Raw genomic sequence first — 17,979 nt, forward strand, 5'->3', positions numbered from 1 at the left:
CACTTCATAAGAGAGAGGCCAATTCTCATCAAAGCACGACTGAGTGTATTCTCCATCATCTTCCAATTGATCTGACACTCAGAAGAGCTCAGTCATTTTGATCAAGCTTACTGGTAGTCCAGACCAAAGTCTTTTCCGAACTTCAAACTCATCTGCAACATTTGCCAAAAAATATTCCAATATAATTATGTGCATGTATTTCTCTCCGTTCACTAATCCAATGTGATTATAAGGATCAAAATCAGCCCCGGGATCGATAGAGTGTGAACAAGTACCACTACATTTCCAATCTAGCACTTTCAGTTGCATGTGCTATTGGACAAGACTCCAACATATTTCCAATGAAGAATGGGAAGAAAATAGCCGCCTTCTACTTGGCTCTCTAGAAGCCCTGGTACGTCTCCAACTATCTAAGGACTTCAAGCAAGATCATTCAATTTGTGGGATAAATCGGAAGCCTATAAGGACATCCTGTAAACCCTTGAATTCTTATGTATGTAAATCTAGGAAACTGGATAAACCAGGATCCATACTTGCTTATTAAACTTTTGGCCTCTAGAGTTATCCTCTGATGGGTTCTTCCTTGTAGTGTTCTTGTGATATACATCAAGAAAGCATCATTTTCCCTCCTGAAGTGGGTCTTTCCGCTCGGCTACAGTTACAAATACCAATCATAGGACTTGAACTCATTTTCACTATTGCCAATAGTGCCTCTGCGAATTAGTCTTGTATATCCATAGGCTCATGCTAATACATAGATGATGTAGGAGCTCATATAAAAGGACTTTGTCCTTTCCAAATTTCTCAGTTGTTCATCAAAATTGTCATTGATTATTCTAGACCAGTTGAACATCTTGACTCCAAAAGTGATCTCATTAATGAAGTAATACATCCATGTCTCAAATGGCGTACCTTGGGGGCTGCCCATTACTCTATTCAGCAGTAGGATGAGATTGTCACAATCTTCTTTGAAGTCAAAGAGAAATAAATTATTTTGCAGCTTCTTGGGGTTGGATCTTGGTTTTTCTGGCCATGACTTATTATTGTTTGTCATACAAAGTTCAGGCTAACTTTCATAGAGTTTCTTAGTTTCCTCCTTGGTTTTATATGAAGTTCGATTATAGCTCAGAATCCCGAAGGCTTCTTGAATGGCCAATTCTTCAAGACAAGCGAGGACTCTTCCATCTGGTGCAATAATTTCTCTTTCTTGGGCATTATACTGTAAGATGCAATCGACCATTAGTTATGCACATTCCATGGTTGGTGGAAATCCAACTGCATGGATGATGCCATTTCTCATCATCCGGCGAGCAATGGGTGTTGGCAAAAATCCTTCTAGCCCATACATCCTTTTCTGAATTCTTTGAAATTTGTGTTCCCGGTGTTGGTGTCTGTGACATTCTTCCATTTTGAATTGATCTTCGATTTCGACTACAATCCCTTACTGAAAACTTCATCTGTACTTTTCTTGAAGGTGCTCCCTTGGTAGTCATTAACCTGCGAAACACACGACAATTTAACATTAGGCTTCAATAAAGTCAAAGATTTTAATTCTCAATTTGGACATTTTATCTTAGAATTTTCACTTTTAGCTTGTTAAAAAGCTAAAATTTTACAAAAAATCATATTGAAAGTGGATGAAATTGGTCAAGTACTTAGTAAATTTTGACAAAATAAGTGAATTAGACAGAAGAAGGGTGAAAGTAATCAGTCAAACTTTGATTCTGGGCCTTCAAATTTGCTCTTGTGAGTGAAAATCTACCTTTAACTCTAAAAATTTTGTCTAGAACTCAGAAAAAACACTTATTTTCTCCCTTTTCAACACTTAGAAAATTTTACTTCTTCAAAATTCAATCTTCCAAAGCTTCAAGAGAGAGAAAGAAAACTTCTTCCAAAATCGAACTCCAATCTCCAAACCTGAACAATGAATTTGAAAGTGACTTGTTGAATAGATATAGAATAAGGAATTTTAATTTTAGAAGCTCCATGTTTTTTTGTTTTTCTTTTGTTTTTAATTTCATTGATATTCCTCAAGCTTGGACTTGTTTTAATTCTTCCAAAATGGAAAGTTTTTATTTTCTCAAGAATTCATCCTTAACCAAAAAAAACAAGGAACCTTCTAGATCCTTCTCTCAAATTCCAAAATTTTCCTGAGTGTTGAATTTTTCGAAAAATTTTCTAAGTAAATTGAAATTATTTTCCCTTCAAAAATAATTTAAAGTGTTGGAAACAATTTAAAAGTATTCTAAGTGTCAAGCTTCATTTTCCAACCCATTTAATTGATTGGCCCTTCAATGGTTGATTTCATGTGCTTCTTTATAGAAATTATATGTTTCTCTAGCCATTTTCTTTTCTTCGTCATGGCAAGTCGGTCATCTTCATGTCTAAGTCGAATGCCATAGGCGAACTTTCTTCTTGTATAGTCATCTTCTTTCTAGGGCGGAGTTGATAGTTGATTAGACATATTTCATAAGGGGGGTGGACTTGGAGGATTTTTTGACAAGGCGGACTGTAATGCCTCGCCAAGAAACCCTAAAGGATTAAACTAAAAACACTCAAAAAGAGTGCAAAACATTTTTTTTTAAACAATATTGAACTAAAAGATGCATTAAGATAAACATCGCATTTAATTTGCACAAGCGGAAGACTTAACTTAAACTCCTAAAGGGTTCCCAATGAAGATTACTCAATAAAACTAATAAGAATGAGGTTGATTGATCTAACTCAAGTTAGAATGGTTACAACATGAACATAGCATTTAAAATTTCATTAGGAGATTACAATAAGCATGTGTGAATACATACAATTGTATTTATTTACATTACATTTCTAAAGCTACATTCATCATAGTTCATTACATTGCATTTAACGCATAATTTCATTCATACAAATAAAAGATCTATCACCTAGGTTACATCATAATTACATTGCATTTATAACACCAAGTCTCATAAGAGTACATAATGATTACATCAAAATTACATCTTTCCATGAAGGAATACATAAACAAATGATACATCCGACCATATAAGGTCCAAGAGATACAAAAATGTTCCAAGAAGAACAAAGAGGATCCAATTAGTACATGAGATGATCAAATCCATGAGAACAACTAGAACACCAGTAAAGCCAACCCTCGCAAGAAAGGAATGAACACCCAATGGAAAGCGGTACTACCACCCGACCATGTGGCCCATAAAGGAACCACCCCACTGTGCTAGGAGATAGTAATAAGACCCACTAGCAAACCATAAAGAATGCACACATGGTCTAAACATAACATCGAGTAACCACATAAAACATACACACACAAATATGACTTCACAATAATACTCTAGGTGATATCAACAAGACTACACATCAGTGAACATAAGGAAGAGTGTCATCACATAGCTTTGAATGGTTATCCTAGCAGGCTTCTATAGGCCCCCGCCCCCATCCTAGGTTATCCTAGAAACCTCTCCTGAACCCCCGGCCCCATCCAAGTCTCATGTGGACCCAACAAACCTTTCGTGAGGACAAGGTGGTTGGTTTTGCCATTCCAGGCCTTCCCACTACATCCTGAGTCTGTATGAGCACTCAAACATGATCAGGGTATAATTAATCTTAATTAGGATTTAAGCTACCCAAACCCCCTAATATATTATTATGTTATCACTTAATTATCTAAGTTCCGAGGAGATTATCCTAGCAGCCAATTTGGGCCCAACCCCCCACTTGGAAGCCACTCTTCCTTATGACACTACACATCCCCAAAGAACTCCAAAGCAAAAACACAAAAGCCAACCATACACAAGGAGTTCAAATACAACTTAAGAAATACACTTGGTCATACAAACCCTTTCATCTAGGTTTTAATAACTGGAGGTGTAATATGGACAATTCGGCCTACACATGAGACAAGACCACAAAGGGAAAAAAAACTGAAAAAGGCAAAATCAACATATAGCCAATTGACTTGAACGGTGACTTGACTAAGAAGCCATACCCACATAGACATGAAAATTTCCCCTTCAAATAAAATTAAACCATTAAGTTTCCAAACCAAATGACTAAAAACAAGTTCCATTTGCAAAATAATTTCTACTTAATCAATAATGAGTAAAGCCAAACATATATGAAACCAAACCATTATTTACATCAGAATAAAGATTTGTTTTTCCATCTAGATCATACTGACCAATTTTTACTATAATTTATAAATTTCAATTTAACTCAATTTCTTTAATAATTTCCAAAAAAATATTAACTTCCAATCCATATTTACTAACATCAATTTATATATTTAAAAAAAACAATATATATATATATATATATATATATATATATATATAATTGTAATTCCAGTATATATATCCAAATCAAATCGTATCTGACTGTGCATAAAAAAAATAGATTGCACAAGAAGAGGTGGGGGTGTGGCGACTGTGGTAAACCCCATAGTCGTGGGCTTTACCCACAATTGTGGGTTGCCACAGCAATGGCACCCACTGATATGGAGCTCCCACAATCGTGGGGCTTCCATGGCAGTGGCGACCACTGCTGGTGGGGCTCCCACAATTATGGGGTTCACTGCTGAGGTTGAACCCACAACCTAAAACAAATAAATAAAAACAACACCCCCCCCCCCCCCCTCCCCTCAATTTTGTAAATTCACAAAAAATTACTTTCTTTCTTCTGTGATACTAAAATAGAAAATTAACTAAAATCAAACAAAACATAGTTGTATAATAACAACAAAATCAAACAATTTCTTCAAGTATATACAAGTTTCCCCATTTTCCATGTACAGCATAAACATTAAAATTTTGAAACTTCAAATTCCCTGAACCAGATTTTTTGCTCTTCATCTCTAAGACTCACATGGAGAAATGAAATAAACTAAACAAAAAATTTTACAATTCCACAATTAAACTTCAAATTTTTCCTCTTTCCTACAAGAATCTTCAATAATTTTTCCCTACTGAACATAGCACACAAAAAAATCACAAAGATTCTTTATCAGCACTAAAATTCTAAAACAGAGGTTTTAAATCCAACCTTATATGCTTTCCTGGATGAACAATTGAAGAATCCTTCCAAATCTTTCCACCAAAATAAACCCTTCACAATTTTATCAACACCTCCAGCAAAACCCCCATTCAACAACAGAGAGGAAATTTTTCGCAAAATGCAAGAACTCCCTTATTTTGGAAAAATCCCCAAATATAAAGGATTTTTACCTAAAAATATCTTTTAGGGCAAAAATCCTTTCCTTATAAAAATACCACTTTTCCTAAAATTAAAATTTGAATTTTTTTCCTCCAATTTAATAACATTTAAATTTTTAATTTAAAATTAAATTCTCTCACACAAAAAGCCATCAAGATATTTAATTTTTAAAAGTTAAAATAACTTTTTACAAAACCACATGACATAATATTAAATCCACTAGATAATATATATTAAACAATTAATTTAATTTAATCAACCTAGTATGATTGATTTATTTATTTTAACATATAAAAGTCCCATATTAATTTATCCCTAATTTAATTTATGCATGACAATATACGTTAATTATTAATTACCCTAAGGTATTAATAACTAATTTCACATAAAAATAGCACTAGAAGGATTTAATAAAGTCACAAAACGCATAACACAAAAACTCATCTAAACAAAATAAAGGTTTGACTCGCATACCTGTAATACCCTAAAAATGGTCACCTAAACCATGGGCCCCTAATCTCGACAACATCACCAAGGTCCTAACCAAAGGTAATTAAATCAACCTTGAGCGCCTAATTAATTAATCCTTCAATCATTAATGTTACATGACAAGTTAATCACTCTATATTAATTATGTATTTATTTAATTAATTAAATCATTCCAAGTAAATCATTTTGATCAATTATCCTATTTATTTAATTAAATATCCTAGCATATTTAATTAATAAATAAATTTGCCATTTAATCATAAAAAAAAAGAATTTAATTTACAAAAAAGAGATTTATCATAAAAAAAGGAATTAATGTACAAAGAGAGATTAATCACAAAAAGAGGAATTAATCTGCAAAAGGAGTTAAATTGAAAACAAAAGAGAAGAATTAAATTGAGAGAAGAAATCAAACTTAAGATATTTCTTTTTCTAAATTGAGATAACTTGAGAAATCAAAAAAGCAATTAAATTGAATTAATCATTTTCTCTAAAAATAAAACTTAAAAGTTTTTCTTGAGGAAAGAAGTTCAATTTAATTGAAAAGCCTTTTTCTAAATAAAAATCTTGAACAAATTAAAGGAAAGTGCATGGAATCGCCTATTTTTATCTCAAGTGCATGGAATCAACTAAATTTATCTCCAATGCAAACTTAGACTTATAATCTAAATGCATTCAATCAAGCTATTATTGGAATCTATCTCAAGGTTAACTTGATATGATATCTCAATTATTTCAATTGTGTTTTTTCTTGAGGAATCTCAACCGCTCATTGCTAATCGATCTTGACCGTTGGTCTCTCTTTTGAATCTCTATAAATTCAGCCTTCATCTCTCATTCAAAACACCCTGGAGATTTATTGTTATTGTGTAGTTTTTGCTTTGGAGTCATTGAAGATATTGTGCTTTGAGATTATTGCATCCTAGTTTAGCTTTTTGCATATTTAGTTTAATTATGATTGCTTGAATTCATCTAACTTAATCTTCATTCATCTAGCTTAATCTTGCATATGTAGCTTAATCTTGCATCCATTTAGCTTAATCTTGTGCTCATATAGATTAAATCATTTGTCTTGGTGTAGTTTAGTCACTGGTATTGCTTAGACAAATTTGAGAGCAAGTCTATACTCGCATCTTTTAGAAGGCAATAGGTCGATTTGTTATGGTTTTTATATTCATGACTATATCTGTCTAACCATGCATGCAATTACTTAATTGAAGTGTTGTGTCTTACAGCTTTCAGATACTTATCCACTTTTCACACACACAATACCAACATAGGAAAAGTTAACAAAAGACTAACAATGCTCACTATCGAGCAAGGCTAGGGATGATATTTAGGGTCTTAAGACTATCTCCTTTACTTTCATCGGGTTAATTAGGTACGCTCAAACCTATGGAGCTAGGTGGAGTCAGCATCTTGTACCTGCAATTCCTGCATCACCAAACCAACATATATATATATATATATATATATATATATATATATATATATATATATATATATATATATATATATATATATATATAACACCGGTGAAGGAGAATCGTGACATTTCGTCTCTGACTGAAATGAGTGATGGAAAATCATCTCCTCGCACCCCATACAGACTCCACACATACATGAAGACGAATACATAATGCAACTCATACATAAGGTAAATGTGTTAGTCCATGGTCAATAACACATAAATAAAGTTAACATCTAATCATCCCTAAGGAACTAATGCATAATCAACATTCACTGAATCACACATCAAAGCATAGTCCAACATAGCATAATATCTTAATAAAGATATTATCACATAGTGTATCCACAAAACCACTGAAAAGTCAACCATGGTCAAAATTAGTATCGAAAAAGTGATTGAGGGAGGGGTACTAAACGGACTTTGAAGATGTTTAGCCATCCAAACCTTGTCTTGCTTTCATGCTTTTCTTCTTGGCGAGCTTTCATGCTTGTTAGACACTACTCCTCAATCTCCCTTAAGCAAACTTTACGTAGTCTTAGGATTGTCTTGTTTTTCACTCCTTCCAAGGCGGACTTTATATATGCTTAGGACATCCTTTCATGTGCATAGTCGGACTTGCTTAGTGTTTTGGCATTGGAATCATATTGCCAAACTGACTTTAACTTCTCCTAGACAAATCCAACTTCTCCCAAGGTGAACTTCAACTGGTTTGGACATCTTCCATATGTCTAGGGCGGACTTTGCTCTTCCTTGGACATATCTTTCTAGCAACATTTTGCCAAGGCGGACTTTATATCATGATGGACAGTGCTTTCTACCTCCTAGGCGGACTTCAAGGCCTCTTTGCCAAGGCGGACTTGACACATGTTTAGACTTATCTTTCAAGTCTCTTCTTTGGCGGACTTGGAGGTGGACAAGACATGGAGAACTTTGACATTGTTTCGTGTCATTCTTTCCTTTGCTTGGGCGGAGTTTACAAGTGTTGTGCCATCCATCCCATATGCTAGGTGGACTTCTTACTTGTCTTGGCATAACCTTTTTTGTCGATGGGCAGACTTTACCCCTTGTTTGGACGTTCTTTCCAGCTACTAAGCAGACTTGAAGCTTCATGTGCCATGCATAGGGCGGACTTCATGATCAACAAGACATTGGCCATTCTTCCTTGGGTGGACTTTGTTAGTCTTTTGCCATGACTAAACCTGGTGCAAACTTGATAGCCACCTTCCAAACATTATTCCATTGCCATGCTTGAGTTTGATCTACCATGTTTTTTATCTGGATCTTTTGGAACAAACCATAGCCCTAAGCTTTTTCCTTGCTTTTTACACTTAGAGACATAATTTTTCGATTCTAAAGACATGGGCACCGATGTCATGACCTAAGTGACCAAACCCTAGGTCTACTTTCAAAAAAGAAAAAAAATAATAAGTAAGCCAAAAAAGCTTCTTCCCGAATTGGTATCAAAATGCCAAAAAGCAAAAAAGCAAAAAAGCAGAATTCCTAAAATAATAGGAAGGTGTCAGAATTGACTCAAAGCAATTGTGATCTTTGTCCTTCGTGCCTTCTGAGTGCTTTGGTGATGTCTAGAGTGCTTTGGTGATGTCTAGACACTGATCGAGGTATGACTTCTCTATTTGACCTAGATGACCACTCAAAAAATTTAACTTTGAACTCTCGAAAAAGGAAGACTTATGAAATTGCAACGTTTAGACAAAACCCTAAAAAGCAAACTACTAGGAGTCCCCATTTGCAATGGGGCGATGTGTGAAATAGGTCACAACAGGTCCTTGCCTTAGCAAAGTAATGATGAGATGATCATTTTTTATTGATGTTCACTATAAGCTCTATTTATTGCATTTAATCATTTGTTGTCGTTTCTCTATCTATAAAAGTGAACACATTGTTGGTGGAGGTTGTCTCAAGGCATGACAAGAATCCTAAACACAACCTATAAGCATTAGCAAATACTAGGAATGACAAAATGGTTATAGAAAGCTACAAGCTCAACCTCTATCTCCAACATCAAAGATAAATCTTTACCATGTCTTAGAATACTAGAAAAAGAGAGAAAAAATAAGATGTACTTGCTTTCTTATCCAATTAACACATGAATATTGCTTTAGGATTGAGAAGAGTTGTGAAAACTTTGTTTACAAAATAGAAAAGCTATGCTTGCTACATTTGGGATTGCACTATAAAACCCAAACCATCTTTAATGCTGAAAGAAATCTCTAAACACATCATCAATGAAAAACTTTAGAACATGATGATTGTTATACTTATCTAAAGAAAAATGTTGGTTAATTGTCGCATCCCCACATTCACCAATTCCATGGAGAATGACTGTGGAAGAAAAGAAAGAAAACAAAGGCTAAGTCTTGGCATTTACACCAATCACCCAACAAGGAGACAACTCTTAATTATAAGGACTGGTGCAAATTAAGGCAGGACAAAGATGGTACATTCAGTGGGGCATGGCAGCCGTGCCATGTTCCTCCAATATTCACATGAAGGCATGGGTATCCCTCCTCTTGGGTGTCTGATTTGTAGGTCAAGGATTGGTTGGGGAAAGAATGTGGCAGGAAAGGTAGACTCTAAATCACACATGACCCCATAATCTGCAAGCATGGACTTTTTTTTTAGGAGGATGCAGAATATGGCATGAAAAAAGATAAAGTGATAGAAGAGTTTGTTCAAACTAAGGGAAAGGCTCTTACAACATCATCGGAAGAAGAAGAAGAAATAATTTTAGTGTCCACGAGACTTAACAAAGTCTATGGAACAACACATCAGATCTAACCGATTTCTGCAGATCTGCCCGCTTTTTGTGTAAAATGCTGACAAGTGGCCCCAACCTCTTGACAAAATCCTCACTAAAAAATCATACCAAGATCCCACAATCAAGAATTTATTATTATTTTCCCTAACATCCTTGAAGGTGTCACACTCTAAAATGAAGTGTTTTTCAATTTCAACTTTCCCAGATGTACAAAAAATACACACTCTTTCCTCCCAGGTTTCTTTTGGTCTTTTCCAACAACCAATTTCACTACGGAGCTGATGAGAGTTAGTTCTTAATTGAGGAATAATACACTTAGCTTTCCACGAAACATTAGCCCTTATATAAGCTTTTTGATTATGATCATAAGCAGGATTGAACTCTATGATATAATATTTTTTCTTTCTCGCTAACTCTTTACCCCAAGCCCGCTTGTGAAACTTATCCATAACAAAAGCCTTTATCTCTTTACTATTTGTGGGGAACAAATTTAGGTAGATATTCCATTTACTCAGCCATTTGATGTTTCGTTGCATCCAAGTCTTCTTTCTTTTGAACAAGGTGTCATTGAAAACAACTTTAGACCATCTTCCTTCCTCCATTTGCCCAATTCTTTTGAGATAACTAATGAGACAAACCATAGCAATAGCTTCAATAGGAGCAACCCCAGTTTCACTCAACATGATATCATAAGGATCTATATTTTTAATCTTGAACTTGCTTATTATCAAGCGCTTTAGGATTTGCTCAATCTGCTTCCACTGTGAACCTGAAGTGCTCCTGGCCCATAATTCACAACCATAGAGAATAACTGGAAGAACTAAAAGCCCAAAAAGAGTTTGGGAGGCCTTCCAATCCCAAAGCTCCACTTCTCTACATCTGTTCTGAAGAGCATACCAAGCTTTCCAACCACCTAGGATTCTCTTCTTCCTGCAACCATCCCAATTTAGATTTTTGTTGAAGTCAATACCAAGATATTTGTAGTCTAAAACTTCTTCAAGAATACTGCCTTCAAAGTAAAACTTATGCTGGTTTTGTTTCCACTTATTAGAAAAAACCATGATTTTTGTCTTGCTGATATTGACTTGCATCCCGACTGTTCTACAAAAGTGCTCCAAAGCATACAAATGTTCTTGCAAACCAAGATTTATTTTAGCAATAAGAATGAGGTCATCCACATAAAGCAAAAGTTTTATCACAAACTCATTCAGACGAACACCATCACCATCTTGAGTGTTTAACCACTCTTCCATGTTGTCAATGTATAAACCAAACAACGTAGGAGATAACGAACACCCTTGCTTGACCTCGATATTGCTTCTAAAGCTTTCGGAGAGACCATCAGAGGTTTTGATTTTGACTTTAACCTCCTCATAGAGCCTATGGACAGCTGTTCTAAGATGAATGGGAATCCCAAGTTCTTCCATTCTTTTCCAAAGTTTAACCCTAGGAACCGTGTCAAAAGCATTTTTGAAATCAACAAAACAATAGAAGATCTCTTCTTTCTCTTCCCATATTTTTTCAATTAAATCTCTCAAAGCGATACCATGATCAACTGTGGAATGCTTAGGTCTAAAACCAGCTTGCCCTTTTGCACACTTACCATTTTCTTCCGCCCACTTGCTAATCCTATTCTCTATCATGATGCCAAATAACTTTGCAAACAAAGGGTTAATCATAATGGTCCTGTAATTAGAGGGATTATTGACATCCCCGCTCTTAAAAAGAGGAATGGCAAGACTAGTAGTCTGATCTTTGGGAAAACCCTGTCGTATGATGTTGTTAAAAAATTTCATAATGTGTGGTGCCAAAGATTTCAAACCCCACTTCAGATATTCCGCTTGAAGATCAACCAAGTCTTTTTCTTTTCCAACACCCAGCTTTTTTATACCCATTTCAATTTCCTTCTTTGTAAAAAGATCTGAATTAATGTTGAAAATCGGAGGAGATTCCACCCCAAAGTCCTACTTGTAAAGTTGTTTAGCATTATCAAACCATTGTTTAGCTGTAATATTGTTTTTTGTTTGCTTTTTCTTGGATTGCAGCGCCTTCCAAAAAGACTTAGGGTTATTTTTACTAAGGAAAATTAATTCTTCTTGCCTTGTGAGCACAAAATCAGCTTTTTTTTGCTTTAAAATCTGCTTGTAAAACCTTTATGTTGATCTCTTCCTTGTGTGGATCTCTCAAATTCCTCCTTGCAATTTTACATTCTTTGTCAAACCAAGCATTTACTGGAAAGCTATTTGTTTCAGATTTCTTATTCTTGGCCCTTTTACACTCCACCAATGCACTATGGATTAGATTTGTGAGTTCATGGCTATGGAGACCATGGAACCGGATTCTCACCTTCCTAACAAGTCTCTCAAGCGCAACCTTGAAAATATTGCAGTTGTTTTGGGTTAAAAGAATTATGCCTTTATTTGAAGAATGTTGAGTACACTGAGTTTTCACCTCTTGACGCTTTTGATCTACCCATGAAAAGCTTAAATATATCGGCCTATGGTCAAATTTTAAGTCCCAAAGTTGTTTACCGACTATCATTACCTCCATTTTCTCACATAGGCTTATGAGAACAAATTGCATAATCCACAACACTTTCCCCATTGTAGGTGTTACAGGTGAAATTACCAGATTTTGCCCATCTAATTACGTCGTTGTCGATGATTAAATCAAAAGCACCACAAATAGTGATTAATTCTTCTCCAAAGTGATTGTAGCTTTTGTCTTCAGAAACTCTTGTCCACTGATGGTCTTTGACTTACGTGAGCCATAGCGGATTGCAATCTTCTTTACTACAAAACATTCAAGCTTGCTCACTTGCAGTCCTAGCATTAAAATCTCCTACAAGGAGGATCTCACCTTGTTGAGCATTAATTGCAATATCTTTTTTCAAGGCAGGAAATGGATCTTTGTGGTCCAAACCATAGTTTTTGTATGTTTTGAGACTTGTGGGGCAAAATAACACGTTGCAATCCTAATGAGGTTTCCATTTTCAAAATTTTGAACCATAAAAATTGTTTGCTTGTGTCTTCTCTTTCTAGTTGAATTAGATGACCTTCTCTTTCTTTCACTAAAACCATTATACCTCCATGACCTTTGCCATTTCCTGTTGCCTTGTTCCAAACCGCCATCTTCGAAAAACCCTTAAACAGAGGGGTCATACACCCTTCGTGGTCATGTGTCTCAGTGAGACAAATGGTGTCTCTCCCCTCCGCAATAGGCCCTAACCCTGGTCCACGTCTCCACGGATAACCTCTGCAGTTCCAACAAACCAAACTCAAGGAGTCTTGGGTAGGCGCTGATTGCTATTCATATTGACATGTAAGACCCAAAATTGGGTTTTCAAACACATTTGCCCATGATGACCTTGCACCTCTACTCTCTGCTAAGGAATTTGTTGCTATAACTTTGTTGCCAACTTGTTGTCCTATTTTAGAATGAGGACCAAAACATGCAATAACAACTTTGTCCTTGTATAACACCCCTTTTCCTTCATCTCTTGTTGCTCTAACTTTTGCCAATTCTTCACTTCTATCCTCTTGATGCCTAACAGTTAAATCTTCATCAAGGAAGAAATGGGGAGAAAACAAATGAAAAAACACAAAAAAAGAGGCGAAATTGGAGCTATGCATCATTGATGGAATGGGTCTACATGCTAAGCATGGTTGTATCTGACACAAATTAGGGCATATCGAGTTTGTTAAGAGGAAAGGGCATATAAAAAAAAGTAGAGGAAGGGCATGGGAGAGGAAGATAAGACAATACGAGGAGAGGAGAGAGAGAGGGGCATTGAGAAACAAAGAGAATTTTTAATAAAGAATAGGTAGGTATCTTAATGTGGAATTGATATACTTGATCTTGTTAGGATGAGGACGAATGTATGGGCCAATCATCTTGTGATGTGTGCTTGAACCACTCTCTATGGAATTTGGGAATTATGAAAGGATATGACCCTCGAGTAATTGTGTGTTTGTACACTATTTGATTGCAATTCATTATTGTTATATTATGATTGGACTAATTTTAATAAATAGTTCTGATTTAAAGAGAGATCAAAGATCTCATCCATAGGAGAGAGAATGAACTCCCTCTCACCTTCAAGGGTGAACTACGAAGCCTTTGACTTCCCTCAAAGGGATACGTAGGCAGGGTCATCAAGAATGAACTCTTGAGGCATAGGTCTAGGTCTAATGGTGATCGTAACCTCAAGAATGTGTCACCTTTGAGTGCAAGCATAAGTGGTGGTGTATAATTGTCACCACTATAGTGATTGAAGAAATTATGAAGTCGATACTTCTAAGATAGAACAAGAAGCTTGGTCGGTTAAGTTGGTACTTAAGAAATTTAAAAAAAAAATAGTAGCCATTGAGGGCAATTGTTACATTAATGTGTTTTTTGTTAGATAAAATGGAAAACAAATGTCACCACCTTATTACAAAGCAAACCCACGAGAAAAATCAAATATTACAGCATCACAAATAGGAATAAGTTGCAACTACAACCAAGTTGCCAAGCACAAACATGACTACAACCAAAATGCATGAGACAAAAGAGTACCTAGAGATCTAGCCTAACAATGACATACCCAATCCAATTCAAGCTTGCACCCTTTACTCTAGTATGAGATTTGGAGAAAGATTTTAGAAGACCTTATGCCTTTATATAACTATCCAAAAGATAGTATCTTCCATATCCTCAAATCTAGGAGTTGGGGGGGGATTCCCCATAGAGGGCCCATCCACAAGCACAAAAGGAACAAAGAAATGTCATGTAACTCCCTTAAGGCCAAGTTGAAGTTGATATGAAGCCAATGGAATTACAAACTATGCAATTGAGGTAGGTGGGTGGGGTTCACCAATAGGAGTTGAAAGGGCAACAGGAGCAAGACTTGCTCTAATCACACCAGAAGATAAGTTCCAATATCTTGAGAAGACTTGTCATCTTGAGAGAAACCGTCAGCTAGAGAGTCAAAACATGAATAGTCAAATGATCTTCAAGGGCATTCCTCCACCACATCAGCATGCCCTTGCATAAGGAGAGAAGACCATTAGAAGCCAAGTGGCCAATGACAAAGCATCATCTACATTTGAAGGGTAGAACCTCAAAATTAAGTAGGTAAATCCAAATCTTATCCCTAGCCGTCAAAACAATATCACCATGAAAAGGCTTGGAAATATCAATGTCCAACAAACTACAAGACTTGGGTTAATGTGTTTTAACTATGAAGAGTGGATCTATTATGATGTAACAATGTCATTTACACAATATATCATTTTGTTGATACTGAAAAAAACCGATGGAAGTCTAAACTGAGTGAATAATGTACAAAACATATACCATATTCATAAATGAAGTTATGATATAATAATGAAGGACATTAATTTTGCCATTTCATCCACCATCACTAATATAATTTGTTGCAATTACATACGCACTTCTCTAATTATCATAAAGAACTTAATTTATGAATCTCACTTTATATATTTTTTAAACCAAAGGAAAATCGGTTCATATGCTAAGGGAACTTCACTTTACTCAAATTGTATCATGCATATATGTTAGACTTCACATATCCAGAACTTTTTTGTAATATTGTGTAAGAAGGTTCTTACAAAGAAAAGTCTGCATTTATTAGAGGAAAAATTGGCACCATATTTTTATTGATCAAATAAGATTCTACAAGGTAGAACAAGTGGTCAAAAATTTTATTAGGTGCCACAACATTTAATCTCAAGTCTTAATAATTTATCAAAATTGTTAAAGATGTTGTTTAATGAATTTTTACAATTTAGCCATGATAAAGATAACTACACGACGACTTTTATAGTGTGGGTGCCAAATCCCTTGATCGACACACCCAACACTAAAGTTCTTCAATGCAAACTCCAAGAAATATTCAAGTACTGCATCTGCCACAATGTAACATCAAGATATTAAACTATATACAAAAGCAATATAATAAATTATAAAATATAACTAGTATGTGGTAGAGAAAGAAAAAATATGTCCTCAGTTTATCTATAGAATATTTGTTTTAAAACAACAAAATTGTAGAAGAAATAGATATTACAAGAAAACCTCCATGTGAATGTCAGTTTCCAAATAAATACCAAATAAATACTAATAGAACTCACTATTTTCTAGCCACATATGTTAACATTTTTTTCATTTGCATTTTATACTAAAGTGAACCCATAGTAACTCTTCAATAGAGATGTTTTTATGTCATCTTGATATTTCTTTTAATGTGAAATAATTTGTATTAAAATCATGTGTATGATTTGTATTTATAAAATTGAAAGCCTTGAGTATATCTACTTATAAAGACCCATTTCCTTATAAAACAGTTGCATTGTTACAAATAAAGATCACATTGTAAGTAAAATTGATTATATGTGGTGACATTTGTCAATTGTGATGCTATAGAGATTTAGATTTATAAAAATTAAATATTTAGTCAAGTTTCTCTTTTATAAACCCCGACATAAGATTGGGTTGAAAAATTCAATATTGCCATGCTTCATAAATTTTCTTATAATTTATAGATTGTATGGATAAACTTTGTAGCAAAATTACAAGTTAAACATTGCAAAATTTTCATTTTGTTTAACAAGATGTGTGATTGTTTTCCATAAACTAGAAGTCTTCAAAACATGCATCTCTAGAGACCTGAATTCCTCATAAAATAACAACAACATTTTAAATCTGTTTTGTGTATCACATTTTATAAATATATCACACTCCGAATAATATTGTATATTTCCCATTATTATCAAACTCACTAAAATCATTGCATACAAAATCAATTAAATATGTCATAGTCTTCTGTGATGCTTAAGAAATTTAAATTTTAAGATATAAAGAATATAAAATTTAATTTTTTATCAGCATTTTGTACAAAACTAGTTTGCAAAACTCAAACTGATATCATATCTATGTTCCATAAAATTTCTTACAAATACCGATTGTACAGATAAAATCCACTACCCTAAATTGTCTTTTTTATTTAATGCTTTTAAGTTTTAACGAATTAAATTTTGTACACTAGAGTAAGTAATGAAGCAAACCTTAGTGTGCTTAGCTAGAGTTGGTATGGTCCATGTTTCTGCCCATTTTGAGGTGACTAATGTAGTGTCTCACATTTAATTGAATGTTGCTTCTACTCCTGCTTGATAAGGAATACTTACCATTGCTCTCATACATCCTCACCACCAGGAAAAATAGTTTGCTCAAGAGAAGCATCAACCATCTCAAATTAGATATTTGTGAAGCACAACAAGAAATAATTCTTGGCTAACAGTGATGCAACCCTTGATCTCTCATACATACTCACCACCAGGAAAAATAGTTTGCTCAAGAGAAGCATCAACCATCTCAAATTAGATATTTGTGAAGCACAAGAAGAAATAATTCTTGGCTAACAGTGATGCAACCCTTGATCGATTTGACAAGGACCATGCATCTTGATGCCAACCCATGATTGTATACTCTTGGAATGGACAAGACTAGATTGATATTGCCTACAAGTATGTGAGTAGAACAATTGTTGAGTTTTCAATTAATAAGAGTCATGTGCCTAAAGGAGTTTTCAATGGGTTGTTTATATGCTCTTCGATTTTGACAGTTGTCCTCTTGGCACTGTCAAGATACACTCCTAGATGCCCACCAAGACTTCAATCTCATTGAATCCATGGAACATAAAAGGATTTTTACATGTGTCATAGATAAGGGATTTTTCATATCTCAATCACCACTGCTACTCTTCCTTGTCCCCAGCTTGGTTCACATGCTCCGAACTCAGGCAAGCCCAAGAGAATCTAAAAACACCTCGATAGAACTATGCTTGCAAAGAATAATCTCTTTCTATTTTTTTCCTTGTTTTGATTTCCTCATTACTGTGGTTTTAAGGTGTTGTTGGACCATAATCCTATCCACTTTTATATTAAGTGGGTCTCCACCGTGAGAAAACAGTGAATTAGAGAGCTTAGTTGGATGTTTGGTGGTATACAATGATTCGTAGCACAACTGC

At 34.8% G+C, this 17,979-nt stretch overlaps 1 protein-coding gene across 3 annotated transcripts in view; it reads right to left on the reverse strand.

The window, feature by feature from the left end:
• The window catches only part of LOC131067122 (uncharacterized), a 146,010-nt gene that overhangs the window by 28,206 nt on the left and 99,825 nt on the right, over positions 1-17,979 (reverse strand). Inside the window, exon 5 of one of the 3 annotated variants that reach the window (XM_058002053.2) lies at positions 15,521-15,859. The exons of the other annotated variants lie outside the window; for them this stretch is intronic. Within the exon in view, the coding sequence (XP_057858036.2) occupies positions 15,732-15,859 (128 nt within the window). The 3' untranslated portion in view covers positions 15,521-15,731. Of the gene's footprint in view, positions 1-15,520; positions 15,860-17,979 lie in introns of those variants that run through there. 3 annotated transcript variants of the gene reach the window in all.

This window comes from Cryptomeria japonica, chromosome 7, assembly GCF_030272615.1.
Source record: "Cryptomeria japonica chromosome 7, Sugi_1.0, whole genome shotgun sequence".
NCBI lineage: Eukaryota > Viridiplantae > Streptophyta > Pinopsida > Cupressales > Cupressaceae > Cryptomeria > Cryptomeria japonica.